Source organism: Dromiciops gliroides, chromosome 4, assembly GCF_019393635.1.
Source record: "Dromiciops gliroides isolate mDroGli1 chromosome 4, mDroGli1.pri, whole genome shotgun sequence".
Taxonomy (NCBI): domain Eukaryota; kingdom Metazoa; phylum Chordata; class Mammalia; order Microbiotheria; family Microbiotheriidae; genus Dromiciops; species Dromiciops gliroides.
In genome coordinates, this window is record NC_057864.1 from 35,449,136 (window position 1) to 35,466,569 (window position 17,434).

General features: G+C 38.4%; 1 protein-coding gene across 1 annotated transcript in view; it reads right to left on the reverse strand.

Moving 5' to 3' along the window:
- BTBD8 (BTB domain containing 8) overlaps positions 1 to 17,434 on the reverse strand; it is a 121,917-nt gene that overhangs the window by 57,644 nt on the left and 46,839 nt on the right. Inside the window, exons 5-6 of the mRNA XM_044000323.1 lie at positions 16,363 to 16,452; positions 2,284 to 2,364 (exon numbers count right to left, since the gene is read on the reverse strand). Of these exons, the coding sequence (XP_043856258.1) occupies positions 2,284 to 2,364; positions 16,363 to 16,452 (171 nt within the window). The remainder of the gene's footprint in view (positions 1 to 2,283; positions 2,365 to 16,362; positions 16,453 to 17,434) is intronic.

The following is a 17,434-nucleotide window of genomic DNA, read 5'->3' on the forward strand; positions in this document are numbered from 1 at the left end:
TGAGACAGAAGAAAACAATTACCAAGCAATATTGGAAAAAGTGAAAGATGATATAACAAAATGATCAATCCACATGCTGGGGGGCTACACAGGTATGAGGGTATGAAGACTTATCAGAGGGTACATAGATTTGTAGCTGGGAGGGACTGGAGGTCAGAGAGTCCAATCCTTCATATTTGCAGATAAGCCAACTGAGGCACAAGAGCCAGGAAGTGACTTGCCCAGGGTCACAGAACTGGTTCAGAGTCTGAGGTGGGATTCAAACCCAGGTCTTCCTGACTTCAAGTTCAATATGCCACCCTGCCTTTCAACATTAAAACAAGTTGCGATCTCAGAGCACACATCAGTTACTGGGGGAAATGATGACCCAGAAGCTTGCTGAACAGCAGGGAGATTTCAGAAAGCTCCGTGGATGCATTCCCATTTAGCAAGGTCTAAGGGAATCACAATGTTAAATCTGTGAACAAGTGGCTTTTATGGTGATTTGGCCCATTCCCTCTTCCTCACTTCCCCTCTTCATGCGGTAGCCTTTCTCTTGTCTTCTGCCACCAGAAGTAGTGGCACTCATCCCCATCCACAAGGATTACAGGAATAGTGTCCTATAGCTCTTCCTTCAAAACTATTTCATTTAGCTTAGTCTAGTCATGGCACTCATTCCTTTGCTTACAACCCTTCAAAACGATCTATTACCTATTAGGTAAAGTTCATGCTCCTTCGTCAAGAATTCCAGAGCTTCTATTACCTACTGCTACCCAATCTTCCCAGCTTTCTCCCACTAGTTCTCTCCGTGTATAAACTAGCCCCTAGCCACCTGTACTTGAATGGCCTTTGCTCATGTGGCTCTTTCCTGTAGGGAATGCAATCCCTTCACTCTGTTCTCGCCCCCCCGCCCCCCATTTATTGAACTCTTTATGATCGTTTAAAGTAGAAATTAAATGGCATCTCCTGCAGGATGCCTTTCCTGACATCCCTAAGTACTAATACCTAATACCTCTTCTCTTCCACTGACTTCACATACCACTTTGCTTGTTCCTCTCATGCATTTATATTACTTTGTATTAAAGTTAATTGTGTCATAGTTCTCTTTTAAAATATAAGCTCCATGAGGTAAGGGACTGTGGCTTATCTCAATTGTTGCCTCTCCCTACATCTAGCACAGGGCTCTGTATGCAGAGCACTTAATGTTTCTTGACTTTAACAAAGTGAAATTTTCATATAGGTCTACAGTAGCAAACTGAATATTCAATCCTGCTCTTTCATGGAATTTTCTTCAATGGAATATATTAATAAAGATAATAGCATAATATCAAAAGGAAAATCAATTTTAGGAGATTAAATTTTATTATTTTGGAGCTATCATACAAACAAAAAACCAAACTCTCAGAAAAACTTATTAAGGGAGGGTAGAACTTAAATGTATTAGCTTTTTAATAAATTAGGTGGGCAGCTCATTGAATTGGGATTGTACAGATAAATGCTTTACTGACATGACAATTTTTTTAAAAATTTCTTTTTTTCCATATAAATATTTTATTATTTTCCAGTTACATTTAGAGATAGTTTTCAACATTTGTTTTTATAAGATTTCTAGTTTCAAATTTCTCTCTCTCCCTCCCCTCCCTTTCCCCTCCCCAAGATAGCAAATAATCTGATACAGGTTAGGTACTGACATGACAATCTTAATGCCTATGTTACCAAATAAGTCTAATCTTTGTAAATTTTTTTTCTGGTAAAGGTAGAATCTAAAACTCAACACAAATACTGACATTTCAGTTCAAAATTCACTAAAAGTTTAATAGGAGTTAAAATTACATATGTAAAGACATCGAAAATTATCCTATCATGAAAATAATGATTCTTATAGATATAAAACTTTGCTAAAGATTAATCCATACAACTAAACCTTCATTTCTTCTAAACAAACAAGCAACGAAGCGTTGTTTCTAGACCTTTAAAAACATACTTTGAATAATTTTTAGAAAACAATAAAATTGATGTTTATAAAACAAAAACAGTTAAATTGGTGTTTGTTTCATTAGTTTCCCCCCCTTTTTTGTGGGGTAATGGGGGTTAAGTGACTTGCCCAGGGTCACACAGCTAGTAAGTGTCAAGTGTCTGAGGCCGGATTTGAACTTGGGTACTCCTGAATCCAGGGCTGGTGCTTTATCCACTGTGCCACCTAGCCGCCCCGTTTCATTAGTTTTATAACACATAATTCCTTAAGACAGAAACAAAGAATCAACATAAGCAGAGAATTAAAGATCTAAAAAGATTAATACATACCCTGCATTAGCTTTATTTGGAAAGCCCAGGGTTCCTCCATATATAAAATGCATCATAACATTCATTTCTATTGGTTTTACACTGAAAAATAAAAGTGCTATTAGAACATATATAAAGAAAATTAATTTTCTTATGTTTCATTAATATAACTTGAAGTACTGAAATATAATTTCCCTAAAATTTTTCTTTGTGTAAAATAATATGAGGGAAAATTCTAGTAGTTCAAATTCCCAATTGTTTCACAATAACCATACATATAACTTCATTATATAATAATCACTATTGTTATAGCTATAAACCACTAAACTTTAAAAAACACTATACATGTAATGCGCTTAATATCAAAATATAGTTGAGTATGATCAAGTTGAATATTTGTTAAGCACTTAGTGAGTAAGGACAGTTATTAAATTGTTACCCCTGAAATATTAAGGGAACAAGAGGAAGGACTTTAGGACATGTGGTGGATTTCCTGTGAAGGATTTATGGAGAATCCTATATTATACAAAGGCATGAATATATTAACTTACACATTATGAAATCAAAGGACAATCCCCATGTAGATAAAAATTATTTTTCTGCCCTTGAATTTTTGCCAGTATTTAAAACATGTTAATTCTCACATTTATAGATTAAACTATTACAACTGACATTATTATATCAGTTATTATGTATATACACAAGAAAAACAACTCATTTATTTAAGCACAAGGCTAACTAAACACTATCAAAAATTCAGAGGAAAAGAGATCTAAGAAAAAAGGAAAAACCTTGGCCAGAAAGAACACTGGTATTTTATTTTCTTTGGCCACAAGTGATCCAATTTAAAGATTACATAGCAAAAATAACCTATTTGTTTGGATGAACTGAGAGAGAAAGCTAACAAACCAGACAACAGAATAAGGACATAAAAAATTGCTATAGGGCCAGCAATAATGTCAAATGATATGATATTTAATAGGGATAAAGGAAAAGTTCTAGACTTGAAATCAAAAAAATCAAATGCAAAAGTACAGGATGAGAAAGATCTAGAGGCCATAGTGGACTGCAAGACAAATATGTCAAGTAAGTAAAATGGCAGCCAAAACAGTTCAATTCATCTTAGCTATATTAACAAAGGCATACTATTGGGGAAAAGGGAGATGAGATTCCCATTGTGTCCTGCCCTGTAATGACCAGCAACGTGTCCAGTTTTCATGTGTTATGCTTGTGAAAGGAAACAAGCTTCAATGGCAGAGAACATCAGAAGGGGAAGGGTCTTTACTAACCAGTGAGTTGAACCCATGCCTGAAAAAGAGACACCAGTAACATTTTGTTCAGCATCTATGTCTTTTAGCCTCCTACCTCTGAAGGCACCTTATTCCCCTTCTCAATCATGCTGACTGGTAGGTAGTTTTTCTTCACATCAAGCCTAAATTTTCCTGGTTGCAATTTCTACCCATTACTCCTGGTTCTGTTACCCAAGGCGAAATAGGTCATCCATGTGACAGCCTTTCACAGCATAAAGACTGACATTATGTCTCCTCCTGAGTCTTTTTTCCAGGCTAAATTTCCCCACTTCCTTCAGTCCCTTCATTTGAATCTTTGTCATCAGGGCCACCTTCTTCAATTTGGTCGCCAGCTGATCAGCATCAAACTCTACTGCTCAGAAAACTGGGCATCTCAACAACCCTTCTTCTTCCATTATAGCTAGAAGCTGAGTCACAAGGTAGAATCATAAACTGGAGCAAGGTTAGCCAGGTAGGCAGACTAAAAGCTGGATTTTGAAACAAACAAGTCAAAGGTCTCCAAGGTGCTTTGACCAATAGTTGATGGGAATGAGGACTTTTTATTATGGAGGCTGTCTACGGCTATCTGTCCAGCTTGGGGATTTGGGGGTGAGGGACAGGAAAGAAGAACCTTTTTTAGTCTTAAAAGTCCAAGACTTGTTAATACAAGCTGGGCTTCTCATTGGCAGAGGCCAAGTCCTCACATACGTTGTTGGTACTGGTATTTCTGAACAATGTGTACCTAGGTGGCACAGTGGGTAGAGTGCTGGACCTGGGGTCAGTTAAGACCTAAGTTCAAAAATGACTGTAGACATTTACAAGCTAGGGAAATCACAACCTCTGCCTGCCCCAGTTTTCTCAACTGCAAACTGGAAATAATAATAGCACCCCCCTCCCAGGGTTGTTGTGAGGATGAGCTATTTATAAAGGGTTTTATTATGCCCTATAATCTGGAAAGTTCTGGCTTTCCCTGGGAGTATTCAGGTTCCCCAATAACACAGCAGAGATGTTTCCCTTAAACGGATCTTTCTCTCGGAGGTCTTCTTCTTACCATGCCCCATTGTCCATCCCAGCATGCAGGGGCCTTCTAATTCAGGAACTGATGCATAGAACAAAAAGGGTTTCTAGTTTCAGATGTTATTAATTAGTTGTATGATTTGGGGTAAACCTTTAACCTCTAATTCCCTACTTTAAAAAATGAGGGACCTGGACTAGATGGTGTCTGTACCTAAGGTTTTTGAGTCCAGAAGACTAATGATATCATTAGTGTTAGGCCTGGAGTCAGGAAGACCGGAGTTCAAATCCAACCTCAGATACTAACTAATTGTGTGGCCCTGGACAAACCACTTAATCCTGTCTGCCCCAGTTACCTCAACTGAAAAAAAGGGATCATAACACACCTACCTCATAGGATTATTGTGAGGATCAAAGAAGATATTTCTAACACTCTTTGCACAGTTCCTGACACATCATAGGTGCTTAATAAATGCTCATTTCCTTCCTATCGAAATAGTATAGAGAGGTTAGCTGAATGGGGACTCAGAAAAACGGGACATTTAGGAAATCGTTGAGGACCTTCAGGATGCTTTCAGTACAGAAAGATAAAAGCCAAAGAATAGGGGGTTATATTACATATTGTAATTATTTTGTACAAAACAGACATAACTTTTCCCACCCCCAAAAGACCACTTTTCTCCCGGGATATATTACAACAACATTTATATTGGGTACATACTTGTCTCCAACTTAACAGAAATGCACAGTCCTAGGCCAGCATCCTGTGGCCCATTATTGCTAGAGATTTCACCTGTCGTCCAAGTCTTCCATGGGACCCCATTTTTGTCGAGTGCCGACATGACTGCTTTGGCAGTAACCCCACTCTCTAACTTCTGGCATAAAGAGAAGGAAAGGCATGACATTCCATCTGATTGTGCATAGCAAAACTGGTGGGGAGTGAGAACATCTGGCTTCCAATTCCTGCTATGCCATCTACTGCCTGAGACCTACAGCCTTCAGAGGGAACAGGAGAGGAAAAGAGACCTTCTGGCTGTGTTGCTTCCATTTCATGCTGAGCACGTCTCCTGCCTGATCTCCAGCTTCCTGAGTTGGCTAAGTTAGAAAGGAGACACCTAGAATGTTGATCACCACATCTATTTATTAGCCTCACAAGAGGGATGGGGACAATCGGGCAGTCCAGTCCAGAGGCACAGCGGGATACACACAAAACAGTGATCCCAGAATGGGGGAAGGAAGGTGGGGTACATATAGGAGGAAGAGAGGAATGCTTACCCCGACCATGTTACAAGGAGCCTTCTTCCCATGCACTGTCATCTTTGGGCCATCTGAACTGAAGAATAGCAGGGTGCTGTCAGCGCATAGGCTTTTTATTCTCTTGCGGGGCTTATCAGACAAATGGGTAGGGGTGTTGTTGTTGTTGTAGGTAGCAGGTGTCCTACCACTGGGCTTTTTTTTTTTTTTTTTGGTGAGGCAATTGGGGTTAAGTGACTTGCCCAGGGTCACACAGCCAGTAAATGTTAAGTGTCTGAGGCCGGATTTGAACTCAGGTCCTCCTGACTCCAGGGCCACTGCTCTCTGCACTGCTCCACCTAGCTGCCCCCAACCACTGGGCTTTTAAAATGATACTTGGATTGCCACCAGCAGGACTTTTGAATAATGTCTATCTTCCAACAGACCAGTGTCCTCATTGCTCTCAATGAAGACCTGGGCCATTAGTTTAAGGCTTGCTCCCTATTTACCTCCTCTTGTTAGAGGAGCTTTTTACTTAACGATTAACATGCGGAAGCCTTGTCATACTCTACATGTCCCAGTGATTCTGAACTTCTGTAGGTCATCATTCAAATCGCATCTTCCATCCCTCACTACCCGGTTCCTTATTCCTATCTCACTCATTGCTCCCACTCCAAAGTCCCATCCAAATGGTAGCCCTTCCACTGTGCTATGTGACAGTCACTGAGGACACAAAGAAAAACAAAAATATAGTCCTTCCCCTCAAAGAGTTCATTTTCTAATGGGGGAAACAATATGTAAACAATGAAGTACATGTAAGACACACACGGTGCAAATGAGAAGTAATCTCAGAGGGAAGGGAGTGGGAATAATTCCACCAGACGGAAGTCAGGAAAGCCAAGCGGCTGAAGTGAGGAAGAAGAGTATTCCAGGCATGGAGGACAGAGAGTGAAAGATATGGCGCTGTCATCTTTGAGAAACATCAAGGAAGCCAGTACTGATGGATTGTAGAGTATGTGAAGAGGAACAGAGTGTAAGAAGAATGAAAATGTAGGAAGGGGCCAAGTTGTTAAGGGCCCTGAGAGACAAATAGAGGATTTTATATTTGGTCCTCTAGGTAGTTGGGAGCCACTCACTGAGGGAAGGAGGGGACGTGACATGGTCAGAGTCATGGTTTAAAAGGTCAAGAAAAGAATGGAATGGGGGGAGACTTGAAGCAGGGAGACCAACCAGTAGGTTATTGCAGTAGTTTGAGCATGAGGTGGAAAAGGCCTGAACCAGGTCGCAGTCTGTGAGTGAAAAGGGGCTATATAAAGGATGTTGTGAAGGTAAAGATGACAAGACTTTGCGACAGAGTTGATATGTGGGGTGAGAGTGAGAGGTTCAGAATCATGCAGGTTATGATTTGGGGTGACTGAGAGGATAATGATGTGCTTAACAGTAATATGGAAGTTTGAAAAAGAAGAGAGGGAGGAAAAAAAGTGAGTTATCTTGGACACATTGAGTTTGAGGTGTCTACGAGACATACAGTTTGACATGTTCAAAGGCAACTGGATGATCCAGGATTGTAGCTCAAGAGACTAAGGCTGGATATGGATCCTTGAAGCCTTTCCATAGAAATAATAACTGAACCAATGAAATTGATGAGCTCACTATATGAAATTGAATAGAGCAGGGATCTTAACCCTTTTTATGTCCTGGACCCATTTAAATGAATCCATGATGCTGAAATGGTTATAAAATACTTTTTAAAGATTTGTGATAATAGTAACACATGTGCTTCTTCATTAATGTATTAAATAACAAGACAACACATTTATATAGATATATTAAAATTAAATTTTATTTTTAAAGATAGTGTGAAATGTTGTTTAGTTTGAATAAGAACACTGAACTTTGGGGTGGTCTTTAACAAGGCAACATGACTGTCATGCTGGACATTCAAATGATTCTGATTTTTTGTTTGATAGTTACAAGCATTTGAAAGTGCCGTATTGGCACCATAGCCAGTTTGCAAAGACATGTTGTTCCAAATGAAATTAAAGCTTTCACGGCCCGATTTAAAAGGTGAGGATAGGGTTCTCTAAAGGAACATCAGAATTCTCCAAGGCTGGTTGAGTTAAACTACAGTTGTACTTTTAAAATTTTTAGCCAGGTCAACATCTACAACACAGTGTAGAGCAGAAAGAAAAGGATGGCCAATTCATGGTTAAACTTGAATGCCATTAAGATGGAAAAAACTTTCAAAAGAATTCTAAACTGTTTCCAGATATATGTAGATTTCACTTTTCCAAGAAATAGGCACGAAAATATTGTATCTCAACTCCATCTCGGTAAAGTACTTTCTCCAGCATTTGAAAGGGCCATACTGGCACCAGAGCCAAGAAAGATTGTAATTTTTTCAGTTGGGTCTATAATGGTGGCTTTAGGACCTTGAAATGAAACATTGATTTCAATCATGTGGTTCGACATATTCTCCAGGTAAGCCAACATCTTTTCTTTCAAAGTGCTCCAAAAGTGGGTTGTTTTTTCCTTTAAAAAAATGAAAATGTCTCCCCTTAGTGCAAATGAGCACTTCAAAACTTGTCCTGGGGGCAGCTAGGTGGTGCAGTGGATAAAGCACTGGCCCTGGATTCAGGAGGTCCTGAGCTCAAATCCAGTCTCAGACACTTGACACTTACCAGCTGTGTGACTTTGGGCAAGTCACTTAACCCTCATTGCCCCCCCCCCCAAAAAAACAAAACCAAAACCAAAAAACCTTGTCCTTTTGAAATCCAGCAAATATCTGTGTGGTAGAGAAACACTTTATATTTATATTTTGCTTCCATTTCCTGACATCTTTTAAACTTGCTTCTGATAAAGTCGATGAACTTAATGTGTTGACAAAACTTTCAAGGTTGTTGGGAGAATCTTTGTTTCCAGTTCATATCTGATAATTAGCAATGGAGTGATGGTGATGTGAGAAGCTTCCTTTTTCATTACAGATGTATTATCAACCATTAGAGGAATTCTATCTATGTAAAAGAGTAGGAAATTCTTCCTTCCAGTCAAATTTCTGCTTCGAAAATTAAAAAAAAAAAGCTTTTTTACAACTTCCAAAATGTTGATGGCTTTTGTTCTTTGCAAAAAGGATTCACAAAATAAGAATTTTTATTTGACAACATCAGAACAAAAACAAGGAGCTAGCTGCACTGAAATAAGCCTGTCATTTTGTCCAGCTGCACACAGAGAGGGAATGGCAAAGCTGCCAATTTCTCAATTACCTGCTTCAAAAATGTTCAAGGGAAATGAGAGTATGCTAGTATTTCATCATCTAGCAATAAAACCTTTTTGTTTTTCCCCTCTCTCTTATCTAGTCCACAGACCAGTTCCACCACTCCTAGTGTATGCTGCTTTACTACAGCTTCTCCAATACTATGGGGCTTCCTTTGTCTGGCAATCCAGCATGCAACTTTATAGGATGCTTTAAGAAAAGCTTTTTGTGAAATGGCTGATGCAGTGCAGAACAGCCCCAATCTCTTCAAATTGAGCTTTATTAGTATGAAAGGACTTAACATCTTCAGGTGCATCTTCAGGATGGACAAAAGGTGCTCTTGCTGCCTTGCTGCCTCCATGCTTTTTATTCACAAGAATTTCCCCCCCAAACCACTTGCTTTTGTGTCCACTAACATTTATTAGTGCAAATGAAACTATAGAACATACTTTCCGTCATACTTCTTTTTTCTTCAATATTTTTAAATGGTGTCTGTAAAAAATACAAAGCTAAAATAAAATGTCTGATTCAATAGATTTTGTGAAACTCAATACTTTTGCTTGATTTTAATAACTGAAAAATATAGATAGAAAGAAATATGTTTGGTATAGAGTAAGATATTTAAAAACTTCTGTGATAAGTAAAATAAAGCAGATTTTATAATTTATCCAAAGTCTTTACATTTTTATTGGTCTTTAATCCTATGACAGAAATAGCAGTAGCTCAAGAGTTATCCCGCCCCCCAAAAATTGGCTACTGTTGCAAGTGGAGTCACCTGGCTTCCTATGATTTCCTAGAAATAGTGATTCTTATTTCTGATATCATTGATAGTTTGTGAAGGTATTGTTTTAATGGAATAATAATACATAAATATTACTTGTACAACATATTTTGTGTGTTTGACTTTATTTTTGTAACACAGATAGCATACAAAAAGGGAGTAGAAAGAAAAAGACAAAGAACCTCTCTACTTGCAGAAATTACAACATTGTGTGTGACCCATATAGCTGCTGCAGTCTGTTAGCAATAATAATAAATTACTTTTAAATGATACATTTTAACAGTTATCTCAACTGTCAGACATGTTTGAATTTGTCTTGTCTATACTTGAAGCTCCCCTTTCTATGATTCAAGAAGCCATGGTGGGGCAGCTAGGTGGCACATTAGATAGAGCACCAGTCCTGGAGTCAGGAGTACCTGAGTCCAAATCTGGCCTCAGACACTTAACACTTACTAGCTCTGTGACCCTGGGCAAGTCACTTAACCCCAATTGCCTCACTTAAAAAAAAAAAAGAGAAGAAAAAGCCATGGGGAGATTTTAAAATTCTCAATTTAACTGCCTAGTTTGCCAAAACTTTAACAGTGAATGATCAACAAACAACTATAGATAAGGAATACTGGAAAGTAATGAAGATGTCTGGGTCACCAATGTGAAAATGTGTGACATCACGGTTTGGGAGCTGAACACCATCAGGTGACTGAACCATCTGACCTGGTCAGTTGTGTGATAGTTACCCAGCTAAGTTATACAGGTGTCTGTATATAGGAAGACTAATCACATGTGATCTAATAGCTACAGTAATTCTGAAGTGTTGATGAGAATAAATTATTTCAAGTTACTTGCAACAGCTGAAATTTGTTATTAAAATATTTGTGATTTCTATTGGTGGAAAAAAATCATAGGTACTGCTAATACTACTTTGGTTTGTCACCAACATTCATAATTGAATGCTAAATTTCAGTAAAAGGTTAGTGAAAATAATGTATAGTGAAGTGAGCAGAACCAAGAGAACACTATGCACAGAGACAGCAATATTGTTTGATGAAGAACTGTGAATGACTTAACTATTCTCAACAATACAAAGATCCAAAACAATTCCAAAGGACTAATGAAGAAACATACTACATGTCTCTAAAGAAAGAACTGATATTGACTGAACAGACTGAAGCATGCTATTTTCACTTTCTTTCATTTTTTCTTTTATTCAAGTTTTCTTGTACAAAATGACTAATATGGCAATGTTTTACATAATTGCACATGTATAACCTATATCTGATTGCTTACCACCTCAGAGAGGGTGGAAGAGAGGGAGGAGAGGAGGGGTAAAATTTCAAAGTCAAAACTTTAAATAAAGGAGTATTTACTGAGAACAAATAAATAAACAAATAAACACACAACTGAAGCTTATCTCTGAGCTGTCAAAACAAATCATAAGGATAAAAAAAAGGTTTGTGAAAATGAATAATTCTTTCATATCCAAGTTAAAGGACTTTCTGAAATCTATCCAAGGAAGCCTTTGAAGAGTGGATTCATGGACCCCAGGTTAAAACCCCCTGGCATAGACTGAAAAGAGAAGAGGCCTCAGGGTAACTTGCGAGGGAGGATATGCAGAGTTAGTGGTCATGGCCTAGATAAAGAATGAGCAAAAAAGTCTATGAAGGAGCAGTAAGGTGGGTAGGAGAAAAATGAAGAAAGAGCAATGTCATAAAAACCTAGAGAGGAAAGAACATCCAGGAGAAGAGGGTGATCAACACTGGGAAGGCTACACAGAGGTCAAGAGAGATGAAGATTGAGACAAAGCCATTAGACTTGGCAATTAGGGGATCACTGGTTACTATGGAGAGAGAAGTTTCAACTGAATGATGGATGATGTCAGAAGACTGGAGATGGTATAAAAGATGGTGAGAAGAGAAAAAGTGGAGGCACTAAATCACAAACGGGAAGACAACTAGAGGGAATGGCTGGACCAAGTAAAGGTTTATTAAGGATGAGGGAGAAATGTTTGCTTGTGGGAAGCAACCAGTAGATCAGCAGAGATTGATGATAGAGAGAGTGGGAATGACAGAGAAGATGGGATAGAACAAGATTAAGAGTGCATATTAGAGGGGGAGCTAGGTGGCGCAGTGGATAAAGTACCTGCCCTGGATTCAGGAAGAGCCGAGTTCAAATTTGGTTTCAGACACTTGACACTTACTAGCTGTGTGACCCTGTGCAAGTCACTTAACACCCTCACAGCCCCACAAATAAATGAATAAATAAATAAATAGACAGATAGTTAAATGGATGAATAAATAAATAAATGGATGAATGAATGAATGAATGTAAAATGAAGATAAGATAACTACCTATCTCCCAGAACTGAAGATAAAATGAGATAACATATATAAAGAACTTTCCAAATCTTCATTCTTAGAGTGTTATCTAAATGCTAGTTATTATTGTTAGCATCATCATCACTACCACTGTCATCTTTCTGAAAAGGGTCGTTAGAGCAAGCCCATTGGCGACATGTAAAAAAGGGAACAAGCATTTAATTAAGCACCTGCTATATGTGAGGCACAGATTGCTGCAGGGAGAGCCTGGGTGAGGTCATGTAACAGATTTGTAGGAGTGAAGGCAGCAGATGGCGGGAGCAGTCCAGGGCTAGGGTTGGACAAGGTAGAATTGGTGAGAGAACATGGGGGTGGGGAAGAGACTCAAGCGTGGAGTACAGAGGTGAACTGATTCACCAAAGGAGACTGTAGTCAGTGTGGGGGTACCGAAGTTTAGGAAGGAAACTTTCCTTTTCAGAGACAACCTGAAGGAATGGGCCGTAAAAGGATACATGAAGCATCTTTTGACTTTTTACTGGGATGGGGATGTCTCCTTGCTTTATTCAGGCAGAGTTCAAACACTAGGCAGGAACACACACTCTTAGCCATAGGACTAAGTGGGGAAATGAAGAGTAAAGGGAGCCTGAAAGCTCTAGTTATACCCAATGGCTAGGAGCAGAAAGGACAATGGGTCACAGTGAAAAGTGTACTTTACGGGGTATTCAGCTGGTTCTTCGGCTGCAGTCAAGTAATAAAGGAGCCATGTTTTACATATACCTACATACTGTCTTCCTTGACAGAATGTATGCTCTTTCAGGGCAGGGAATGTTTTCTTTTAGTTTTTGTGTCCTTAGTGCCTAGTACCGGATATGGCACATAGTAGGTACTTAATAAATGCTCGTTAACTGATTAAAAGTGTGGAGTGGTTCTCTTCCCTTTAGGCCTATATGGGGCTGTGTAACATGATACAGTATCATGAGTGCTGGGTGTAAGGGGGCAGCTAGGTGGCGCAGTGGATAAAGCACAGGCCCTGTATTCAGGAGGACTTGAGTTCAAATCTGACCTTAGCCACTTGACACTTACTAGCTGTGTGACCTTGGATAAGTCACTTAATCCTCATTGCCCGGGGGAATGGGGGTGGGAAGAGTGCTGGGTGTAGCATCAGAAAGACCTGCGTTCAAATCCTGTATATGACACTAGCTGTATGACCTTAGACAAGTAATTTACCTAACCTGAGCCTTAGTTTCCTCATCTGTAAATGGGGATAACAATATCTGTAGCACCTAATTCACAGGATTGTTTTCAGAATCAAATGAGATGTCTGTTAATCACTTTACAAATCTTATAGCATAAAAATGTCTTCTATTGTCTTATTAATACTTCTATTTTTGAGTAACAAAGGGATGAATAAATCAATGGACTGGTAAGCATTTCCCCAAACTATGAGGATAAGGAGGAAAGAGATGAAAATGTACAGAATCAGATTTTTTTTAGGGCTAGACAATAGAACCATCTTTCTTACTACTACAAATTGATTACAAATTATCACTGCCTTTCTAATACCTAAATGAAAGAGTCCTATCTAATAATTAAGATATAGTTGTGTTTTCTGCACATGGCTTCAAAATAATTACTAAAATAAAGAACATTACATATTAGCTTCTTTCAGATCCTAAGTTGTTCCTATTAGTGTTAATGATAACGAGGGATACAACTTAGAAAAAATTCTTTAAACAAGCTCATGCTTAAGCAACAGATAATGATGACTAAACAAAGAAAAACATGGTTTTAGCACAGTAAGGAGCAAACTCAATAGACAGTTCCATCTATATATTAATACACTGGATAGCTATAAAAACAGCAAGAAATTGTTTCCCTGCTGTCTTAACAGATGTTTCACTAAGCAGCATTTTCATTATTACAGAGTAAGTCATCTGTACTTTATATTCGTTTAGAAAAACATGAACACCTACAACATAACACCTAATGACAAAGAACACTCTACCTCTCCAACGCTGAAAAAGCCCCTTAAATAGATAAAATGAAAAGATTTAAAACACAGTTGATATTAAAATGAAATTATAGACACTCAGGATCTGAAAAGCCCCTACACAGGCAATGTTCCAAAAAAGAGAGACGCAGATGCTAGGTCTTCAAGTAATTCTGTGCCCTCAAAGGAGCTTCCCAGAAGCTATGGCCTGTCAGCCTGTGGTATGGCAATTATTTGATTGACCAGTCATCTAAATAGTCTCTCCATGATCAGACACTTCCCTTCTCTTGGTAAAGAGACTAGGAGGGAAATATTACATATATTAATGTTATATTCCCATTTGATATGTCTTCCCCAGCAGGCTGCCCCCTCTATTATCCCCAGTCTCTCACTTACCTTCAATCTCTGTATCTAGAGGCTTTGTCCCTACTACCTCCACATTCTCAAAGTAGCCTCACCTATTCTGTCCATCCTTTCTAGTGACCATCCCATCTCTCTTCCCTTTTGGAGTGAAACTCCTACAACAGGTGCCTCTACTTCCTCTCCTCTCACTCTCTTAACTCTACAGTCTGGCTTCTGACCTCATCATTCAACAGAACTCTCTCCAAAGTCACTGATGATCTTTTACCTCCAAATCTAATGGCCTTTTCTTAATTGGTATCCTTCTTAAGCCCTCTGCAGCCTTGGACTTAGTAGACAACCCTTTTCTTGATGCTCTTCTCTCTAAGTTTTTATGACATTATTCTCTCCTGGTTCTCCTCCTAACTGTTCATCCACTCCTTGTCAGGGCTGTGAGTGTCCTATGGAGCTCTGCCCGAGGTCATCATCTCTTCTCCCTCTATACTCTTTCACTTGGTGATCTCATCAGATCCCATGCTTTCAACTATCATCACTACACAATTCTCAGATTTATTTTTCCAGCCCCAATTCCTCTGCTAACCTCCAGTTTCATATCTCCAATTGCCTTTTGGACATCATGAACTGAACATCTACTAGACATCCTAAATGCAAAATGTCCAAAGCTGAATTCATTATTTTTCCCCATAAACCCTCCTCTCTTCCTGACTTTTCTATTAGTGTTGAAGGTGCTGCCATCTTCCCAGTCTCCCAAGCTCACAAGTTAAGGATCATTTTCAATTCTTCATTCTCTCATCCCATATCCAATCTATTGCCAAGGTCTGTCAGTTTTACCTTCATAACACCTGTTGTATAAACCTCATCTCTGACACTGCCCTCACACTTTGGTGCAGGCTTTCATCACCTCATACCTAGATCATCGCAATAACCGGCTGGTTAGTCTCCTAGTCACAAATCTCTTCCCATTCCAGTCCATCCTCTATTCAAATGTCAAAGCAATATTCTTAATGTACAGGTCTAGCCATGTTTACCTCCTACCCAATAACCTTCAGTGGCTCCCTATCACTTCCAGGATCAAATATAAAATCCTCTGTTTCGCATTCAAAACAATTCATAATCTGGCCCCTCCTACCTTTCCAGTCTTCTTACACTTCATTGCCTCAGTGCTTACCCCCATAATCCCCATGTACTCTGATCCAGTGACACTGGTCTCCCTTCTGTGCCTTGCACAAGACACTCTGTCTCCCAACTTCACCCATTTTAACTGCAAGAACATCCTCATACTTGGAATGCTATATAGTTTGCTTTGTATATATTTTTTTTGCATGTTTGCATGTTGACTGTAAGCTTCTTGAGGGCAGGGATTGATTTTTGCCTTTCTTTATATCCCCAGGGCTTAGCAGAGCACCTGGCACGTAGTAGGTGCTGAATATATACAGTTAAACCTTTACGAATGTCATTCCAAGGTATTAAATTATTTTTAGCAAAGGCTGGAGGGGTATTATAATAACAATTAAGGGATATGTAACCTAAGTGAAGGAGGTAGAAGAGAAAACAAAAAATTCTAAAAGGTAGACAAAGACATCATCTTAAAGCTGTATCACACACCCTTCAGCTTTCTATAGTGTGCTGTATAGCTGTACATGTGTATTTGGGCTAAACCTTTATTTAATGAACTACCCAACATTTGCTGCAAATAGTAAAAGGAGTAATCAATGCTGTAAAATTCTACTAGATGCAATACCTTATTACACTGAACATTCTGTCAAAGGAGACTCATAAAAAGTGCTTTGTGTGCAGCATTATCTGCAATGATTTGCAGTCAAACTGCCAACTGCTGTTCCCATTTGACCTGCAAAAACTATGCTTACCCTTGAAGAGTGATGTGCTCTTGGGAGCTTTCAGCCCAACATCCACTCAGCATTGCCGCAAAATAACGAGATCTGGCACACAAAATAGCCCTAAGAGGGAGGGAAAAGAAGAAAAGAAAATTATTTCTACATCATGTGAAATTATTTTCTTACAAAACGCTTCATCTGTTTCTGTTATATAATGGTATTTAAAGTCCATATTTTCATGTGACTACCTCTGTAGGGTAAGATGTATTTTTTTCAATTATAAAAGTATTTTATTATTTTCTAGTTATATGTAAAGACAGTTTTCAATATTTGGGGGTTTTTGTGGTTTTTTTCCATAAAAGTATTTTATTATTTTGCAGTTAACAACATTTGTTTTTATGTTTTCTAGTTCCAAATTTTTTTCTCTCTCTCTCCTTCCCTCCCTCCTCCCCAAGACAGCAAGCAACCTGATACAGGTTATATATGTAGAATCACATTAAACATATTTCTGCATTAGTCATGTTGTGAAAGAAGAATCAGCACAAAAGGGGAAAAACCTCAAAAAAGAAAAACAACAACAAAAAGTGGAAACAGTATGGTTCAGTCTGCATGCAGATTCCACAGTTCTTTTTTCTGGACGTGGAGACCATTTTCTATCATGAGTCCTTTGGAATTATCTTGGATCATTGTATCGCTGAGAAGAGTTAAGTCTATTGCAGTGGATCATCACACAATGTTGTTTATACTGTGTACGATATTCTCCTGGTTCTGCTCATTTCACTCAGCATCAATTCAGAGAAATGTATTTTATAATACTAAAAATGAGAAGCATATATTTCATGCTATTAAATTGACTTTGTTAAATTACAATAAGAATTTTTTCTTTTAAAAATCTTGAAGGCCCTTTGGCAATAACAATTAGTTAAAAAAACAACCAAGAAAACAATATAATCAATTAATCAAGAAAATTTATTTAGTGCTTATTACTTTTCAGGCATTGTGAGATATTGGTGATACAAAGACAAATATTAAATTGTCCCTACTTTTAAGAAGCTCACATTCAATGAAGAAGACAATATATGCAAGTATATAAATATTAAGATAT